Genomic DNA, 18,980 nt, shown 5'->3' on the forward strand with positions numbered 1-18,980 from the left:
ATGCATGTGCCTTTATGATGGAATGATTTGTATCCCTTTGGGTGTGTACCTAGTAATGGGACTGCTGGGTCAAATGGTAATTCTGTTTTAAGTTCTTTGACAAATCACCACACTGCTTTCTACAGTGGCTGAACTAATTTACATTCCCACCAGCAGCATATAATCTTCCCTTTTCTCCTTGCCAGCATCTGCTGTTTTTTGACTTTTTAATAATAGCCATTCTGACTGGTGTGGGATGGTATCTCATTGTGGTTTTGATTTGCATTTCAAAAATGAGTAACTTCTTGAGAAGATGTATCTGTTTTCCCCAAATAGAGGCAAGTAACCGTCAAGCATAAGGAGGAAGGTCATTAGGTTGGCAGGTGTCTAGGGCCCTGGGTAGCCCACTCCCACCGGCTGATGGCAGCTGGGAGGGACTGGCCAGGGGCCGGGACCACACTCTAGAAGTGAGTCTTCTTTCAGCTCCAATACCTTGAGGCATACAAAACCCCCAACCCCTCCACCCCAGGAGGTGATGGGGCAGGGGCTGCTTATGACAGGGTCACTGCTATCATTTGGGATGAGGGCAGTGCCATGTGCTGGAGAAACCCTCGACATTGGCCTGAGCCCCAGCTCTGCCACTTCTGGTCCATGTAATCTTAGGTGAGCTCCTGAGCCACAGTCTCAGTTTCCTCATCTATAACAGGGGAAGCACGCTAGTTCCTTCCTCAGAGGATTAAGCGGGATCACTTATGTCTAGAATGCTAATCAACACTTAAACACTCCACACACAGCTGGTATTGTTCTAAGTGTTGTCATGCTGTGAGAGAGAATTTATGGGACTTACAGACCTCGTACCCCATTTTGGGGTTCTGTACCTGGTCGATTTCCTCTTCTGCCTTTTTACCTTCTCATATTTCTGCCTTGTTGGAGGTGAAAGGAAGGGATACATGCCAATTTCAACCTCTCTGCCTAGTCCAATGAGCAGCTGCTCAGAACCTCAGTCTACACTGGCAAGTACAAGATCTTTGGGTGAAAGGCAGAAATATGGCCCCCCAGTATAAAATACTGTGCTTTGCAGAGGTGCTCAGCCTGGGGGCCTCAGTGAGCAACCCCCGCTTCCCACACCATATACTCCCACCAACAGGGGACAAACTGCTTTCTTCTTGTGGCTTCTGTGTGACTATGGCTGGCTGAGGGTAGTGACTGCTCAAAGACTGATGTTTGCTGACAGCTCCTCGAGTGCCAGGCACTGAACTGAGTGCACCACTCCTTGTAACGGCTCCGCTAAGACTCACTACTGCCTTATGAGGTAGATGGTTACCTTCCATCCCTGTTTCACAGTTGAGGAAGCAGGCCAAGAGAGAGCGTGCCTCCCTCAAGGACACACAGCTGAGAAGTGGTGAAGCCAGGATCTGACCCTCAGATGATGGGCGCCAGAGCCCACTCCACATCCTGCCTGATGTTTTCTAATGTCCTTATTGTGGCTTTTAGAAGTTTTGCTGGATTTCATGAAACCCATTTACAGAGGTAATGTCAGTTTCTTTTTTCATGTGAAAAAAACCCAGAGAGATTGGAGCTGTTCGCCCAAGGTGACCCAGCCAGGATTCAGTTATGTGTTTCTAGTTCTGTAGCTCATGCTCCTCCCTGATACCACCGCTCGTCTCCTCTCTACCCCGAAAGGGCTACACCTGCACCCTGGGATGGATTCATGAGCAGGGGCTTGTATAGCGGCAAGGCCCCACAAGGACCTTGTTCCTCAGAAGGACTCTTGTTTGGTTTAATGTTCTGGTACCAGCTCAGAATTACACTTTTTTTTTCTGACCAGTAAATCTGCATTTTTATTTTGCATTGAGTCTTGTACATTGTAAGCAATTCTATCTCTATCTGATGAGATCACACCTGGCTGGACAGCTATTTACTTCACATAATCACAACCTCAAATCCAAGTCTCCTTGGATAGCTGCACCCACTTAAATTTTTTTTAAAAAATCTATCTATCTATCTATCTATCTATCTATCTATCTATCTATCTATCTATCTATTTTGAGACAGAGTCTTGCTCTGTCGCCCAGGCTGGAGTGCAGTGGCACAACCTTGGATCACTGCAACCCCTGCCTCCTGGGTTCAAATGATTCTTGTGCCTTAGCCTTCTGAGTAGCTGGGATTACAGGCGTGCACCACCGTACCTGGCTAATTTTTATATTTTTAGTAGAGACAGGGTTTTGTCTTATTGGCCAGGCTGGTCTCAAACTCCTGGCCTCAGGTGGTCCGCCTGCCTTGGCCTCTCAAAGTGCTGGGATTACAGGTGTGAGCCACCATGCTTGGCCTTTATTTATTTATTTTGAGACCAGGTTATAAAACTGGCTAATTTTTGTATTTTTAGTAGAGATGGGGTTTCACCATGTTTCCCGGGCTGGTCTTGAACTCCTTGGGCTCAAGCTATCCACCTGCCTTAACCTCCCAGGGTGTTGGGATTACAGGCATGAACCACTGCGCCTGGCCCCATCTCTTTTCTTGCCTGCTCTGCCTTAACCACTTGTGTTTTTGGATCTCGCCGTTTCTGACTTTAGACCCCTCCCTGCTCTCAATGCCAGTGCTGCCCGAGTCCTCACAGTTCTCCGCATCTCACCGCCTATGGCTCCGCGGCTTGCTCGGCCCCGCCACCTGTGATTCTCTGCAGATACCTGCCTGGCTGCCCCATCCCAGAGTCCTTGCTTATCCCTCCCCTGCACTCCTGCTGGCGGTGGCCTGACCCCTCCTGCCCTGTGACAATTGTCTGCAGCCTCCACCCGGGGTTCGCCTCTTAGCGGGTCCAGAGCTGTGTAAACAACAGGTCTAGATGTGTCCCTATTTGGGCAACTCTGCAAGGGAAAAATAAGAAATTGTTAGAATGCTAAGAATGCAGAGCATCCAGAGATTGCCGAGGCGGAAACTTCCTCCTGTAGCAAAGTGTGTATCTGAGTAGAGGCATAAAGAAGTGGCTTCACTCCAGGAGGGCCGGCAGCTGAGAAGGGAGGGAAGTTGTGTGTGAATGCCAGACTGAAAAAAAACCCTCATTTCTTATTTTATCATGAGGTAGTTTTCTTTGACTTGCTTAGTATTGTGTGTACTTTTTTTTTTTGTAACAACGTCACTTTAACATAGTATTTTTTATCGCCTTCTGCTAAGATATAATTATATTGAGAGTAGGTTTGCAAGACTTAGCAAATAAAAATACAGGATTCCCAGTTACGTTTGAATTTCAGATAGGCAATGAATATCTTTTTTTGCATAAGTAGGCCCCAAATATTGCCTGTGAATCCTGCATTTTATCTTACGGTGAGGGCTAACATTGTGCCGTGCACGTGCTCTGTGGGGGTGAAGTAGCCCTAAGGAACAGGCACTGGGTGCGGGTTTCTGCTCTGTGCCTTGTGTCTATTACCTCATTTAATCCCTCTTTTTTTCTATTTGCCTTTTACAAATGAGAAATTAGAGGCTCTGAGATGCTGAGCAACTCATCCAAGGCCATAGCCAGGAAGTGGTAGGACTAGGATTTTAACCTTTGTCTGACCCTCAAAGTCCATGTACTTCGATTTTTCTTCCTTCCTGCCTCTCTCCCTCCTTCCTTCTTCTTTCTTCCTTCCTTCTTTCTTTTCTCTTTCTTTCTTTCTCTCTCTCCCCCTCTCTCTCTCCTTTCCTTCCTTCCTTCCCTCCTTCCTTCCTCCCCTCCTTTCCTCCCTCCACTTCTCTCTTTCCTTCCCTCCCTCCCTCCTCTCTCTCTCTATTTCTTCCTCTCTCTCTCTTTCTTTTTTGAGACAGGGTCTTGCTCTGTCACCCAGGCTGCACTGCACTGCAGTGGTGCCATCATAGCTCACTGCAGCCTCGAACTCCTGGACTCAGGCAATCCTTCAGCCTCAGCCTCCAGGAGTTGCTGGGACCACAGGCATGTACCACCATCCATACTCTTTCCTGAATCTCTTCTCCACCACTCCCTCCAAATCAAATTGTCTCTTCACCTTTTAGAAAAGTTCAGGACTCTTTTCCCTCACTGTCCCCTCCCTTCACACACTCTTGGAGGAGCAGAGATCCCTGTATGTCAGTCTAGAGGAAGCAGATCCCATGAACAGCTATTTTTTCCAGTTTGTAATTTATTGTACAAATTGAATTATCACATGACAAGTCGACATGAGCTTCTCCAGGCATGAGAACTTAATGGATGAGGCACAGACAGTTTAGAATCCATTATGTTGCTTTCACAGCTGGAGTGTTTTTAGATCTTGACTTGAAGTGAAAGATCATCAGAGTAATGCCTCCATATGTGGTCAGTACACAACTCACTCTACTTGTAAGCGTCTAAGAGTTGAAATGTATTTTAATGCCTGGAATTGGGCATCTGTTTCTGGACCTGCCATGATTTCAATCTAGCCAAATCCACACATTCTGCAGCCACTGTCCGTCAACGTACACAACCTGGACAGCTATTTTTAAAGCTAGAAATACAAGCTAAAATTCATGTGGACAATCCAAGGTAGAAGTGGGAAAGTCTCACCTTCAACCAAATCCTATTAATAGAGAGCAGGCTGCAGTCCAATTCCCAGAAGGTAACTGCTAATTCCGGAAATCCAAAAACAAAATAGCTAACCACAGCACAGAGGCAGAGCCCTAGGGAGGTAATAAAATCAAATGAAGTGAACAGGAGTATACAAATGGTAAACCCCTGAAGACTGAGATAATGGCCCTAGGAGCAAGTGTATTAGACCAAAGGAAGAGTCCCTAGAGGTGGAATGGAAATGAGCGTGCCACAAAGTCGCCTGTAGATACAGCTCCCTGCGGCCCCAGAGAACACCAGGCAGCCAGGACGCATCTCCGTGCGTCCACTCAGGAGCCCTGTGCCCCCAGGTGCTGGCTGCAGAACAGTGGCCGACAGGCAGAAAGCTTGATGCTGGGGTCCGGACACCTTGGAGGTGCTTATGACACCGGCTGCTGAGGATGCGCCTGGCACGATTCTGCTCTTCACCATCAAGAGTGCTAAGGACAGAGTGTTTCCGGTACTTGCGTTTCGTCTTGTGTTAGGGCTCTAGCTCACTTTTTGTTGACAATTAATTAATTAATTTACTAATTTCGAGATGGAGTCTTGCTCTATTGCCCAGGCTGGAGTGCAGTACCATGACGTCAACTCCTTGCAGCCTCCACCTCCCTGGTTCAAGCAATTCTCTTGTGTCAGCACCCCTCCCCCCGGCCCCCACCAAGCAACTGGGATTACAGGTGTGCACCACCACGCCCAGCTTATTTTTGTATTTTTAGTAGAGATGGGGTCTCACCATGTTGGCCAGGCTGACCTTAGGTGATCTGCCTGCCTCAGCTTCCCAAAGTTCTGGGGTTACAGGAATGAGCCACCTACCATGCCCAGCCCTGTTTACATTTTAAATTAAGTGACTGGGTGGAGGCATTCCATCCTGCAGCAGTCTCAGCCTCAGGGCAAGGAAGGAATGGGAAGAGAGGGGGCTAGGAGGAGAAAGTGAACAGGATCGGAGATTCTGTGTTTCTCAACACAACATCTTCCCTCAGCTTTGCAAAGGGAAGATCTGGATTTGAATCCTGGCCCATCCAACTTCTGACCAGGAGTTGTTGAGAAGGTTACCCACAACCTCACAGAAACTTGGTTTCCTCAGCTAAAAGTTAATATAATAAAATCTCCTTATCTTAAGCTTTGCAAAGGCTCAAAGAAGTGTAAATTGCTTCTCAGTAGTTACTAGGCAGTTATCATTATGTAAAAGTACAGCTCCCACTTTGAGCAGAGGGCATAGACCAGTAGATGCTATTCTGAATAACCCACTCCAGCAGGGCTCCAACAGAAGGAAGTAATTATACAGTATTAGATTTGAATGTAAGTCCTCTCTGGCCCTAGGGTCCTTTTCTACCAGAAATGTGCATCTTCTAAAACAGTGCCGTGCGTTGGAGGAGAATGGGAACAAATAAGTATAGTTGCCAGTGCATTTGGATCATTCAGGGAGTGTTTTCAATTTTTTAGAAAAAATGCTATTAAGCTTAGAAAATGTCCCCATTCATCTAGGCCTCAAAGCATACTGAAGTCATCATTTGTTATATATTTACTGAGCATCTACTCTGCGTCAGACATTGTGCTAGGGAAGATAGACATGGCCCCTTCCCTCAACGATAACTTGATGTTGATTCATACTTTAAACAAAGAGTTACACAAATAAGTATAAAATCCAAATGGTGATCAGTGCTATGAAGGAGGAAGTCAGGATGTGTGAGAGCCTGAAATATAGAAAACTACGTGAGCTTTACCTTTCTGAGATAACTCTCCCTACTCCTCCATGCAGGAAAAGGATTTCTTGTGAAAAGCAATGATAGAAAAGCAATCCAAGGAAGCAAAATGAAAGCCAGCCTGGGTTAGAAAGGAGAGGCAGGTATATGACGTTCTGGATTGGACTCTCCTTCATTCCTCGTCAACTGGCTCAGGGGCCGGTGTTTATTTTGCTGACTGACTGGCTCAAAGGAAGTAGTGTCCTCCTCAGACTTATGACTCTTTTCCAAGTGAAGACTTGGGGGGGTTAAGCATCATGGATATTAGCAGGCAGGAATGAAGAGGCTCCACTTGAAGTATAAGAATCAGCACCAAGGCCCGTGGATCTCTTGGAAGATGGCGGCACAATCTGTGTCTGGCATTATCAGAAGCGTCTTCATGTGCACAGTCTCAGGGGCACCACGTAGAGAATTTTGGTCTCGATTCGGAAAAGAGATAGAGCTGGTGGTTTTTGAGACAGTAGAAGAGGTGAAAGAGGAGCCTATCTCAGTGTGTCCACCCTTACAGAGAAGAGCATACACACTACCTGAAGATCTGCAGAGTCATTTGAAATCTTATGTTGAAGTTTTTGGTTCATCTCTTCCTAGTAGTTGGCAAGACATCTTCCTGGAAGATGGTCATCTAAAATTTAATCTCTTGGTACATTTAGCTGATGGTTGGGTCATATAGTCCCTAACTCCAGACTCTACCAGATGCGCGGGGTTAGAGATGTTCTTGATTTCTATAATGTCCCTATTCAAGATAGATCTAAATTTAATGGACTCAGTGCCAGTAATCTGCCCCCTAGTTTGAAAATCACTTGGAATTACTAAGCAATTTGGAAGAGAAACACATTGTAATCGTTTTTTTCCCTGAGCAAGGGGGCTGCTTATTAGACCTTTTCATACTTTACCATGTGAAATACTACCAGAACTGTTCTTTAAACCCACTTTTTCTATAGAGGAATGTATCATCTCTTTTTTTCTCTCTCTCATATTATAAATGGACAAATGACAGGACCTTCTATTTTCATATTTTCTGAGACCATTTTTTTTAAATGAAATTAGGTCATTAAATATTTATGAAAAATTCTGAGAGGACACTGCCATTAACTTGGGTTTAAGACAGGAGGACATTGCAAGTTTACACCCTTCATAGGCATAAAGTAGTAGTTGCAAGAAAATATATGTTCACCCTGTTGGGACTCATATCTAAGCTAGAGTTATTATGCATTGCACATATACAAATAAACTTATATTAGATAGATACCTAAAAAAGAAACATAAAAGTATGTTGTGTATTACTGACCGTTCTAGATTAATTTCTTTTGGAATTAAAGTAGATCTGATAAAATGAAAAACAACAACAAACAAACAAAACAAGAATCAGCACCAAGCAGCCCCTGGACACAACCAAACCTAGGAAAACTGAGACTGGGTTGGCCACCTTGCCCAACCTCCAAGTTACATGGAGCAGAAAAGTGGTGTAGAGGAAGCACGGCCCACTGCAATTGCAGATCTGTCTCTATTTGGCCAAAGACAGCACTGAATTGTTTCCAGGAGCTTCTAAGACCCTGAACATGGAGCCCCTCTTGGAGCTGTCCTTTCTTCCTCTGCCTTACTCAGAAAGTTGAGAGGGGACACCTTGAAGCTGATCCCCAGTATGACTCTGCTCCAGCAGCTTCAGCGAGGGGATGGGGCCTGATTCCACAGCGCGGCTCAACTTGGGGACTCAGCTTGCAGTGCATGCTGGCCCCAAGCCTTCCCACTATGTGCTTTATTTTTGGTAACATTGGTTTGCTTTTCAACTTATATTATTGGTCAAATTGTTGTGGCTACTTGAGGAATGCATCTTACCATTGCTTCAGAGCTCTCCCCTGTAACAAAAGAGTCCAACACTCAAGCTCCATGCTAGTTTTTATATCTCCTCTCTTTCTTTTTCTCTTTTGAAACAAGGCTTTGCTCTGTTGCCCAGGCTAGAGTGCAGTGACATGATCATGGCTCACTGCAGTGACGTGATCATGGCTCACTGCAGTCTTGACCTCCTGGGATCAGGCAACCCTCTCACCTCAGCCTCCCAAGTAGCTGGGACTACAGATGCACGCTACCATGCCTAGCTAATTTTTTGTACTTTCAGTAAAGACTGGGTTTTGTCATGTTGCTCAGGCTAGTGTCGAACTCCTGGGCTCAAGCCATCTTCCCTCCTTTGCCTCCCAAAGTGCTGGGATTACAGGTGTGAGCCACTGTACTTGACCTTCCCCATTTTCTCTTAATCCATATCTCAGACAGGAATCTTTATTTCTCACTCTCCAGATCATTCTGTAGGCACCATGCTAAATTGGCACCAATCCCAAATTTAGACTTTAATTCATCTTGGCCTTTAGGAGAGCAAAGTTACAGTGGTAAGTTATTCTCCTTCGCTTACCAAATCTCTTAGTTGGTATTTATTCCCCAGTGGTTACACAGAACACAGTGGAGGCAGTAGAAATGGTGAAATCCTACCTTTTAAGAAAGAAAAAATAGGCAGTTTTCTCATGGGGAGGATTTTTGTTTTTCAAATGGGTGTTTGAACTGTAATGATTTCATGACATCTGTTTAATGGTTTTGTTTCTTTGTTTTACAGAAACAAACAGTCGTTGCTGTCAAAAAAGAGGTAATTAGTCTTCCACTTCCAGTGAAGAATGGTTTTAAATCTTCTAACAAACAGATTATACGTACTTTGTTTTAGGCTCTGCACTTGGTAATGAAATGAAAACCATGTGCAATGTTCAAACAATTATTTCCAAACTCACAGACAGCGCAGAATGACAAAGCATCTTTTGTAAGCTCTGGCTGGGGCTGATGCTGACACTCAGGGCATGAAAAACCCCTCGAAGGCACAGAACTGAGGGGTGGCCAGGGAGGACTGTGGACACCAATGCTGCAGGCTGCAGAGACTCTACCTCCCCAGCCTGGCTCCTGTGCCTATCATTACAGGGCCAGAGTCTACCCAGGGTGGCCAACTGCCTATTTTGGCAAATCTTATATCTGGGGCCCAACACAGAGTCCTGGGAAGCACTGGTCATTGAGATGGGATGTGTGGTTAGCTTTCTGAACGTGGAAGAAGGCGGCTGAGGAGGGGATAACTTGATTTGGCCAATGCCGCAGAATCACGACATTTAAGGATGTCACCTGTGGTGGGGACCACTCTCTGCTTCTGTCAGCCAGAGGCATGTGAGGGAAAAGCCAAGTGTCTATCCCCGTGTCTCAGTTTAATGCTCCTCAGAACTTTTTTTTTTTCTTCTGCTAATGCTTTTTCCCAGACCAATACATAATGGATGAAGAAGGCCACTGATTTGAAGACTGGGGTCATCTATCTACTTGGGGCTGGCTTTGGGCACAGAACAGGGTGTGGCTCTGGGTAAAATGGCTTCTGGGTTTGAAGACCGTATGTAGTGATGATGAAGGGTGGAGGAGCCGAACACCTTCTGATAACTGTGTCTCTTCCAGATCATGTATTACCAACAGGCCTTGATGAGGTCCACAGTGAAGTCTTCCGTGTCCCTGGGAGGGTATGTCCCTGACTTGTTGATCTTGCTAAAGTCAGAGTAATAGGTAGACAAGAGGAGAACTTCTGCTTTAAGGCAAACTTGACAAGTCCTGGGCTGTCAGACTGAGGATTCTGCAGAACTGTGAGGGACCAAACCAGTCTCTTGGGGGCTTAGTTCCTAGTTCTTCTCTCAGAACAAGCCTCTGGGTCTCATCTTGGGTTAGGCAAAATCAAGGGTAGGTGAGGCTCTAGCAAAGACTGTCATGTTTCTTGGAATCCACTAATGTGTGGATAGGGACGTTGGAAAGAGTTGGAAGTCCATGGACTGAAGATCCTATGAGGATCCAAGATAGCCTGGGTTCCTGCCGTTACCCATGCCAATTCATCAGGGGTGTGAGGGTCATGTTTGCTGGTTCCATGTACTACCAAATGTCCATTGTTAATCTTTGATTTAAAATCCCATTAGGCTAAATTGGACATTTATGTCTGATTTATTGAACCTTCTGGCTACCTTGACCCAACCCTCCATGGGACATCATCTGGGAGACAAAAAAGAGCTTAGTGCCTCCCACATGCAAGCAGTTATTCCTTTAAAATGTGGAATTTATTTTAGGACCACATTACTAACTCTGGGATTTTCCTGCATGCATGAAAATAAACTCGGCTTATTCCTGGGAGGCATGACGTGACTAATTATGTATTCTGATTGTGTAAGACTCAAGTCATAGTACTGATTGGGGCTGAAGATGCTGTGTTTTGTTATTTTAGTGCCTTCCTTCAATACGGGTAAGGGTTGGGCTCTCGTAAAAAATTTTTACATCTTCCTAAGTCCCCAGTTTACAAAAATGCCACCTGCCTGAGAAAACGTGCCCTGACCCCACCCACATTTCAGTGACTCTGCTGCTGCTGAGCCCTGATCCCAGCTGAGGAGGGCACCTGGGTATCCAGGGGCACTCGCTTTGGGTTGTAATAATCATCATTGTTCTGTGATAAGCTCAAAACCGTTTACTTCAATGTTTTATGAAACACCCAGTTTTATGAAGCCAAACAGAAAGAAAATTGAAGGAGACCCAAGGATACTTCTTAGACCCACTTTCCAATTTTTATTTGTCTTAGGACCTTATTACCATAATTTTGACATCATTAGTGTTTTGACCTGTGAACCAGTTTTGTTTGTTTGTTTGTTTATTTTTGTTTTTTTCCCCTCCAGCGTCTCTACTGGTAAAGGTCTGGGCCAGGAGTGGTGGCTCATGTCTGTAATCCCAGCACTTTGGGAGGCCCAGGCGGGTGGATCACCTGAGGTCAGGAGTTTGAGACCAGCCTGGCCAAAATGGTGAAACCCATCTCTGCTAAAAATACAAAAATTCGCCGGGCATGGTGTTGTGTGCCTGTAGTCCCAGCTACTCTGGAGGCCGAGGCACAAGAATTGCTTGAACCTGGGAGGAGGAGCCTGCAGTGAGCTGAGATTGTGCAACTGCACTTCAGCCTGGGGGACAGAGCAAGACTCTGTCTCAAAAAAAAAAAAAAAAAAGGTCTGATTGTCAACTAGAGAGTCCTGGGAGAGAAGACACCAGGGGGCTTGAGTTCTGCATATAATTGCAAATCCAGTGCTTGTCTCTAGGACACCACTGGTTTATCTCTAAGGGATGGATCCTATTCTGCGCAAATCTCATGACTGAGGGCCGACTTCAGAGCAGGTGCATTTCACATTCACTGTGGACACAATTCCCCACCTATGGGGAGGAGGCACAGCAGGTTTTCAATACCCAGACAGCCGGAAATGCATTGACTCAGACAGTCTGACTCAACTCAAGGGAATTAGCTCTTTTTTAGAAAAGTTTTAAAAATTGACACATAATTGTACATATTTAGGGGGTACATAGTGATGTTTCAATATATACAATGTATAGTGATCAGATCAGGGTAATTAGCACATCCATCACCTCAAACATTTATCATTTGTTTGTGTTGGGAACATTCAGTATCTTCTTTTCTGGCTATTTGAAAATATGTGAAGTAGAACAGATGTCACTACAGACTGGGAAGGGTGGGGGAGGGGAGATAGGGAGGGATTTGTTAAAGGATAAAAAATTAGGCCGGGAGCGGTGGCTCATGCCTGTAATCCCACCCAGCACTTTGGGAGGCTGAGGTGGATCACTTGAGCCCAGGACTGTGAGACCAGCCTGGGCAATTTGACAAAATCCCGTCTCTACCAAAAATACAAAAAAATTTAGCCAGGCATGGTGGTACACGTCTGTGGTCCCAGCTACTCAGGAGGCTGAGGTGGGAGGATCGCTTGAGCCTAGGAGGTGGAGGCTGCAGTAAGCCAAGATTGTGCCACTGCATTCCAGCTTGGCTGTCTCAAAAAAGAAGGAAAGAAAGAAATAGGTACAGAAGAATGACAAAGGGACTGGATGGAAGACAATGTTTCATTTCACAAGTAGAATCAGGACTGATTTTGTCAAATACCTGCTAATCCCAAGGGTTATTGGATTTGAGCAAGTTTCTTTCTTTCTTTCTTTCTTTCTTTGTTTCTTTCTTTGTTTCTTTCTTTCCTTCTCTTTCTTTTCTTTCTCTCTCCTTCCTTCCTTCCTTTCTTTTCTTTCTTTCATGGAGTCTCACTCTATCTCCAGGCTGGAGTGCAGTGGCGCGATCTCAGCTGACTGCAATCTCCACCTCCCTGGTTCAAGTGATTCTCCTGCCTCAGCCTCCAGAGTAGCTGGGGCTACAGCCACGAGCCACCACGCCCAGCTAATTTTGTATTTTTAGTAGAGATGGGTTTCATCATGTTGGCCACGATGGTCTTGATCTCCTGATTTTGTGATCCTCCCACCTCGACCTCCCAAAGTGCTGGTATTACAGGTGTGAGCCATCGTGCCCGGCCGATCCAAGCAAGTTTCTAAGATGACAGTTATAAGTATGTCACCAAATTGATACAGGAAAAGAGGACAGGCTGGTCAGTTGACCTGTGTATTGATTTCGTCTCTTGGGTGTCGAGCTTCTAGGAAATCGTTTTCTGTTTGCTTTTCAGGATTGTGAAATACAGCGAGCAGTTCTCATCCAATGATGCCATCATGTCAGGCTGCCTTCCCAGCAACCCCTGGATCACCGATGACACCCAGTTCTGGGACTTAAATGCTAAACTGTATGTATTTTATATAGTGGTGTTTTTTAAAAAACAAGTTTTCGAGTTACAATTCACATGCTATAAAATTCACCATTCAAGGCATACAGTTCAATGGTTTTTATTCTAGTCATAGAGCTACAATCAATTTTAAAACATGTTCATTACACAAAAAAGAAACCCTGGACTCCTCCAGCCTTAGGCAACTATGAATCTACTTTCTCTCTTTACGGATTTGTCTATCTGGACATTTCCTATCAATGGCATTAATTGGAATCAGAGGAGTGACAGACTGACTGGATGGAAGGCAATGTTTCATTTCACAAGTGGAAAAGGAACTGATTTTCTCAAATACCTTCTGCCTCAGCCTCCCAAAGTGCTCAGCTGAAACTATAGGTACCCACCACCATGCCCGGCTAATTTTTGTATTTTTGATAGAGACGGGGTTTCACCATGTTGATCAGAATGGTCTCGATCTCTTAACCTTGTAATCTGCCCACCTCAGCCTCCCAAAGTGCCGGGATCACAGGTGTGAGCCACCGCGCCCAGCCACCATTGTGTCATTCGTATGCCTTTGCATCCTCATAGCTTAGCTCCCATGAAAGTGAGAAATCTTGTTCTTAATGGTTTAGATTTTAGAGCAGTATTACAATTACTGGGGAAGATTAACAAAAACACCAATGTTCAGGCCTCATTCTCCCAAACCTCTTATTTAATTGGCCTGGGTTGCTCTCTCACCCCAATCGGTGTTTTTTAAAAGCTCTGATGATTTTCACAAGCAGCCAGGATTCTTGGGCTGCTTTAGAGCATTGATTCCCAGTGTGGTCCCTGGACCAGCGGCATCCGCAGCACCAGGGAACCTGTCAGACATGCATGTTCTTGGGCCCCACCTACTCCTACTGAATCAGAAACTCTGGGGTTGGGACCCAGCAATCTGTTTCAATGCATCTTTCAGGTGATTCTGATGGAAGTTTGCAAACCACTCATCATCACAGCTCAGCTTCCTACTAATTATGTGAGCCTGGGCAAGTATTTAACCTCTGAGCCTCAGTTTTCTTGACAATAAAATAGGATAGTAATACTCAACGCATAGTGTTCTTTTAAGGATTCAATGGTATGTGTGTGACACACAGTACCTCACATAGGACAGTGGTCTGTGAATGGCAGCTGTTACTGTTATCGGTTTTCTTATTGTTTTTACACTTGTTCTTATGGAAAGTATAAAACTTGCTTGGCATGCTTTACCTTGGATCCCGTAGACATGAATTGTGCCTGGTTCTGGTTCTAGCTGCTACATCCATGGGAAACATGGTGTGATGGACTTGAAACCTTAGTTTCAAAGGGACTGTGTTAGGTTTAGGGGAATTCCGTAAGGGATAGGAAAGAACTGAGTCTTTTTCTTATTCTCCAGAATGTCAGATCTCTGCCAGCTGGGCTCAAATGTCCTACCTGGGATCAGGGAAATCTTTCCAAACAAGGAAGCAAAGTGGGATTTTCATCTTAGAGGAAGATGCAAATTGCAGGGATGGCAAATGGGTCTACTCCGGGGCACGTGCCCTGAGGCAAGTACAGGAGGAGCCACCAGCTTCCACCAGAAGCCAGGGTGTGCCATGGTAGACGGACAGCTGTCCTGGGTGATAGGCACCCAGCAGGTGGCAATGATTGCAGCACCCATCACCAATGCTGCTCCAGAATTCTCTCCTGGTCCAGGTGGAAGCTTGACCCTCTGCTGGCCAGGCTCCAGGCTGTTATCAGGCTTTGGAGGAGGCATTTGGATTCATTTGTCCTTAAGGCTATGAGAGCAGGATCTGAGTGTGGGCTCCCCACGGGGTGGGGGGCATCCTCCTCACCTCTGGATGGTCATGCCTTTGATGTGAGCCCCAGGGGACTTGTCTGCCGTGGCATCTTCCTAGCAACTAATTACTTGGCTGGTGTGTTAGCAGGGGTTTGGAGGAGGAGGAAGAGGAGGAGGACTGGATTGAGCCCTAGGCCGTGAGACTAAAGCCCCTCACCCCAGCCCAGGCCAGCACCTGGCACAACCCCTACCTGTCTGGTGCATTTACAAATCGTCCTTGCAGGGTGGAAATCCCAACCAAGATGCGAGTGGAGCGATGGGCCTTCAACTTCAGCGAACTGATCCGAGACCCCAAAGGTCGACAGAGCTTCCAGTACTTCCTCAAGAAAGAATTCAGTGGTGGGTCTTGGTTTAAAATAAATGAAAATAACTTACTTTTAGAAACAGCCCTTTAATGTCTCACCTAGGGTTTGGGGAATTTCTCAGCAGATGTTTTCAGAGCTTTGCTTATGCCTTTAAACACACGCTTCCTTTCACAGCTTTCAGAATGGAACCTGAGCCCAAGACCTGTTTTTTTCCATAGACTCAAAGAGGCCCCACCATCTGGGGGAAAATTGCACCTGCTCACAGAATCCACATTAGGATTCCTCACATTTCTGAGGGCTCCATCTATCCTGGATGCCCCCACTGTCCCCCGAGGAGCCCCAGATTCTTCCAGCCTCTAAGTATAATAAACCTGGAGGAAGGGAAGGGAGACAGGCAGGCTTTCCCTTTCTTTCTCTTTTTGTCCCCCAGTCTGATTTTCTTTTTTCCTTTTTTTTTTTTTTTTTTTGATATAGGGTCTTGCTGTGTCACCCAGGCTGGAGTGCAGTGAGGTGATCTCAGCTCACTGCAACCTCCGCCTCTTGGGTTAAAGCAGTTCTCCTGCCTCAGCCTCCCAAGTAGCTGGGATTACAGGCACCTGCCACCATACCTGGCTAACTGTTTTGTATTTTTAGTAGAGACGGGTTTTCACCATGTTGGCCAGGCTAGTCTCAAACTCCTGACCTCAGGTGATCTGCCCGCCTCAGCCTCCCAAAGTGCTGGGATTACAGGCATGAGCCCCTGCACCTGGCTTCCTGATTTTCTTTAGCTCAGTGGTTCTACACATTCAATCTACCAGGATATTTTAAAACATGTTTTCCTGGATCTCATCCCTAAAGTTGCTTTTAAATTGTTGGGAGTTGGAATCCCTGAAGGTTTGGAAGCTCCCAGATGATTCCAATGTGTGGTGATTGACAGCCACCACCTTAGCTCCTGGTCTGACTTCTTCAGGGCCTTAGGAGGGTGTGGATTTTAGTGGAATGGGCAGGGCCACGTTTTATGTCCCGTCTCTGGATGTCACCTCATGGGGGGCATTTGTGGCTCCTTTTTTACTGAGACAGAATCTCACTATGTTGCCCAGGCTGAAGTGCAGTGGCACGATCTCAGCTCACTGCAACCTTCACCTCCAAGGTTCAAGTGATTCTCCTCCCTCAGCCTCCCAGCCAAGTAGCTGGAACTACAGGTGTCCGCCACCACACCCGGCTAATTTTTATAATTTTAGTAGAGACAGGGTTTCGTCGTGTTGGCCAGGCTGGTCTCAAACTCCTGACCTCAAGTGATCCACCTGCCTCGGCCTCTCAAAGTGCTGGGATTACACCACACCTGGCCTGAGGCTTCTTAAATATACTGCACTTCCCAGAGAAGCATCCAGGAAAACCACAAGGCCAGATCAGAACCAGCTTGTGCATTCGCCACCTTCATTGAAATATTTACCTTTATGGAATTCTTCAGCTTCCTTGCTTAGTCCCCAACCCTTGAGCCTTAGCACTCGGCTGCTTACTACCCAAGACCCACTTGCTGTGGCCAGAATCCTTCTGAACATGCCTTTAGCCTGGCTGGCTGCCGGAGGCAGAATATTATATGATAATATGGATTGTTGATAATCCATCTCCCTAATCAAGTCTAATTGTCACTATAGCATAAAACCCAGAAAAGGTGGAAGTGCTGGAGAATAAGTGGTTATAGTGCCATCTAGTGGCGAAATGACAACATATACCAACATACACCCTGAGTTTATTACATGCATTCCTTACTGAGAATCCAGTGAGAAGATTTCCCTGCATTATTTAAACTGTATTATTAGCGATTGCTAAGGTTTTAAGTATAAACAGGGCAGATAAATAATCAGTTTTCTCTTTTTTAAAAAATTGTAAAATTGACATTATTTGCGTATCATGATATTCGCTTTTTTAAAGTGTACAATTCAGGGGTTTTTAGTGAATTCATTAAATTGTGCAATGATCACTAATTCCAGAACATTTTTGCCACACTAAAAAGAAACTCTTTACTCGTTAGAAGTCATAGGCTATTCTTCCCGCTTCTGCACCCCAGCCCTTGGCAACCACAAATCTACTTTCTACTCCTGTGGATTTGCCTCTTCATGGCATTTCATATAAATGAAATCATACAATATGTGACATTTTGTCTTCTTTCACTTAGCATAATGTTTTCAAAGCTTGTCCATGTTTCAGCATATAACAGCACTTCACTCCTTTTTAATGACTGTATAATATTTCCTTCATTTCTTTTTAATGATCCCATAATATTTCCTTGTTTGTATGTACCATATTTTGTTTATCTATTCATAAGTTAATGGACATTTGGGTTGTTCTGACTTTTTAGTTATTATGAATAATGCTGCTGTGAACTTTTGTGTACACATTTTTGTGTGCTCATTTAATATTTTTGGTGGGAAAATATATGTAACATAAATTTATATTAACCATTTTTTTTTTGAGATGGAGTCTTGCTCTGTTGCCCAGTCTGGAGTGCAGTGGTGCAATCTTGGCGCACTGCAACCTCTGCCTTCCGAGTTCAAAGCAATTCTCCTGCCTCAGCCTCCCAAGTAGCTGGGACTACAGGCGCCCACAACCATATCCAGCTAATTTTTGTATTTTTAGTGGAAGCGGGGCTTCACTATGTTGGCCAGGCTGGTCTGGAACTCCTGACCTTAAGTAATCTGACCTTAGGTGGACCTTAGGTGACCACTGCACCCAGCCAATTTTAACCATTTTTAAGTGCACATATACAATTTGGTGACAGTAAGCACATTCACTTTATTGCTCAACCATCACCGCCATTTCTCTCCAGAGCTTTTTTCATCTGCCTGAACTGAAACTCTGTAGCCATTAAACACTGACTCTCCCTTCCCCCCGCCTCCATCCCGGCACCTGGCAACCACCCTTCTGCTTTCTGCTTCTGTGAATTTGACTGCTTTATGGACTTCATATGAGTGGAATCATGCAGTATTTGTCCTTTTGTAACTGGTTATGTCACGTAGTCTGATGTCCTCAAGGTATGTCCACGTTACAGCATGTGTCGAAATCTCCTTCCTTTTTAAGGCAAAATGAGGTTCCCTGGCCATCCGCACCATGTTTTGTTCATCCATTCCTCCATCGAAGGGCATTTGAGTGCTTTCCACTTTTTGCCTATCATGAATAATTGCTTATTTAATTTTACTAATCAATTAACTGTCTTTTGCGATGGGCAAGATGGTTTACATTGCACTTGTTGTCAGGTCAATTACATTTTCATTGAGAGCATCACTGGTCTGTGATCTCAGTCCAAAGAACGCCCTAAAGTTCTTGCTGAAGAGGAAGAATCTCTATAGAGCTACAGGAAAAATGCCAACTAGTTTAGAATTGTGCAGCCTTTTCAAATATGAAACACCCAGGTGACCCTCGACCCACACTGGTTTGAACTGCACAGGACCACTTTTAGGTGGATTTTTTTTTTCAGTAAATATACAAAAAACTTGGAGGGATCTGCAACAACTTGGAAAAATTTGCAGATGAACTGCATAGCCTAGAAATAGAAAAAAGTTATGAGAACGTATTGTGAATCCATAAAATATAGTTACATATCCATTTATGTGTCCATTGACCGTTTATGTTGTTAGTAAGGCCTCTAGTAAACAGTAGGCTATTTGTAGTTAAGTTTTTGGATTTTCCACTGCATGGGGGTCTGTGCCCTAACCCCTTACTTATTCAAGGGTCAACTGCAGTAAGAAAGGAGAGGAGAGGATTTTCTTTTTTTTGAGATGGAGTCTCACTCTGTCACCAGGCTGGAGGGCAGTGGCGTGATATCGGTTCACTGCAGCCTCTGCCTCCCGGGTTCAAGCGATTCTCCTGCCTCAGCCTCTTGAGTAGCTGGGACTACAGATGCGCACCACCACGCGC

The 18,980-nt window shown here is 45.2% G+C and overlaps 1 protein-coding gene and 1 pseudogene across 4 annotated transcripts in view; both read left to right on the forward strand.

Moving 5' to 3' along the window:
• RGS9 (regulator of G protein signaling 9) overlaps positions 1-18,980 on the forward strand; it is a 117,698-nt gene that overhangs the window by 71,253 nt on the left and 27,465 nt on the right. For all 4 annotated transcript variants that reach the window (XM_064369474.1, XM_064369473.1, XM_064369471.1 and 1 more), the window contains 4 exons: positions 8,894-8,923; positions 9,760-9,821; positions 12,831-12,944; positions 15,002-15,117. In XM_064369474.1, coding sequence (XP_064225544.1) covers positions 8,894-8,923; positions 9,760-9,821; positions 12,831-12,944; positions 15,002-15,117 — 322 coding nt within the window. The remainder of the gene's footprint in view (positions 1-8,893; positions 8,924-9,759; positions 9,822-12,830; positions 12,945-15,001; positions 15,118-18,980) is intronic.
• LOC105718197 (large ribosomal subunit protein mL50-like) lies at positions 5,233-8,923 on the forward strand (annotated as a pseudogene).

The sequence above is a fragment of the Aotus nancymaae genome, unplaced genomic scaffold (genome assembly GCF_030222135.1).
Source record: "Aotus nancymaae isolate 86718 unplaced genomic scaffold, 86718_ANA_hifiasm-v0.15.2.pri h1tg000089l, whole genome shotgun sequence".
NCBI lineage: Eukaryota > Metazoa > Chordata > Mammalia > Primates > Aotidae > Aotus > Aotus nancymaae.